This window comes from Aplosporella prunicola, assembly GCF_010093885.1.
Source record: "Aplosporella prunicola CBS 121167 unplaced genomic scaffold K452scaffold_319, whole genome shotgun sequence".
Taxonomy (NCBI): Eukaryota; Fungi; Ascomycota; class Dothideomycetes; order Botryosphaeriales; family Aplosporellaceae; genus Aplosporella; species Aplosporella prunicola.
In genome coordinates this window covers 1-1093 of record NW_022983847.1, presented here as the reverse complement: position 1 = coordinate 1093, position 1093 = coordinate 1, and the positions used below count along the sequence as shown (strand labels likewise).

Here is a 1093-nt window from a genome sequence, read left to right as displayed (position 1 = left end):
CTTAGAAGAAGCAGCCTGGAGAGCATTGCCGTAGTAGCCGCCCTGCGCGTTGACGTCGGCACCCTTATCGAGCAGCATCTGAACGATCTTCTCGTGGCCCTCGTAAGAAACAGCCTGGAGAGCATTATAGTACTTGCCGCCCTGCGCGTTGACGTCGGCACCCTTGTCGAGTAAATACTCTACCGAGCGAACCAGACCACTAAGGGATGCGTAATATAGAGCGGGTGCTAGGTGATACTCGTCGTCTTCCGGTTCTTCTTTCCACGGGTTGTCTGGGTTATACAGCCGATAGCCATATGAAAAAGGAGCCTGGGACGAGAAAAAATTAAACGTGAGCTTCTGTAGCTCTAGGTTATGCCTTTCGGTAACCGCAGCATGTTCCATCCAGTATCTTGCCGAAAATTGTGCTAGTCCAAACGACTTTCGAATTTCTCGTATTGTCAAAGTTTGGTTGAGCTCTAGCAAGTACGTAAGGCAGACTATTCCGATAGAGGCTCTTGCAGCAGTCTCCTCGAGATCTTTGGCCACACTTTGGTCTAACCTGTTTGAGGTCAAGTATTCTTTGACTGAGAAGTGCGCGAGCTGCAGCTCGGTTATAGCTTCCATATCATCCTTGAGGCTCTTCCTGGCCACGACTACTACTAAAGTAGAGCAGTATCGCGAGATCTCCCTTGGTATTAGCATTCGATTCTTCGGGTCGAAACCTTTGCCGCCTTTGATATCTACTGCGATGGCATCAACAGCTTCCTCAATCCGCAGAGGCCGTTCGGAGAAAGTTAGAAACTGCAAGATCCGTCGAGTATAATGCTCGTACTCGGAGGGGATGCTAGATAGAATTCGAGCATAGGTTTCGTCTAGTGTCTTCGGTAAAGATCCCAGTGCACTTTGTAGAGTACGATAATCGAGACATTTCTCAAGGCTCTCAAGTTGACATGTAACCCATCGAAACCTAGATCATCTTAGTAAGCTTAAGTCATGACCAAGGGGTTTAAGAACGCACATTCCGTTCGCTTTCTCTGTAAGCGCAGTTTCAATCTCATCCTGGACGTCAGGGGATGATTGCCACCTGCTTAGGCCCTTATACGTCCTGACC

General features: G+C 48.7%; 1 protein-coding gene across 1 annotated transcript; it reads right to left on the bottom strand.

Annotated features, from left to right (window-relative positions):
* K452DRAFT_112047 (uncharacterized protein) lies at positions 1–1093 on the bottom strand (the record flags this gene model as incomplete). The annotated part of the gene is made up of 2 exons (XM_033535043.1): positions 1001–1093; positions 1–949 (listed from the first exon to the last, which is right to left on the bottom strand). Coding segments are annotated over exons 1-2 (951 nt in total), but the record flags the coding sequence as incomplete, so codon positions are not given.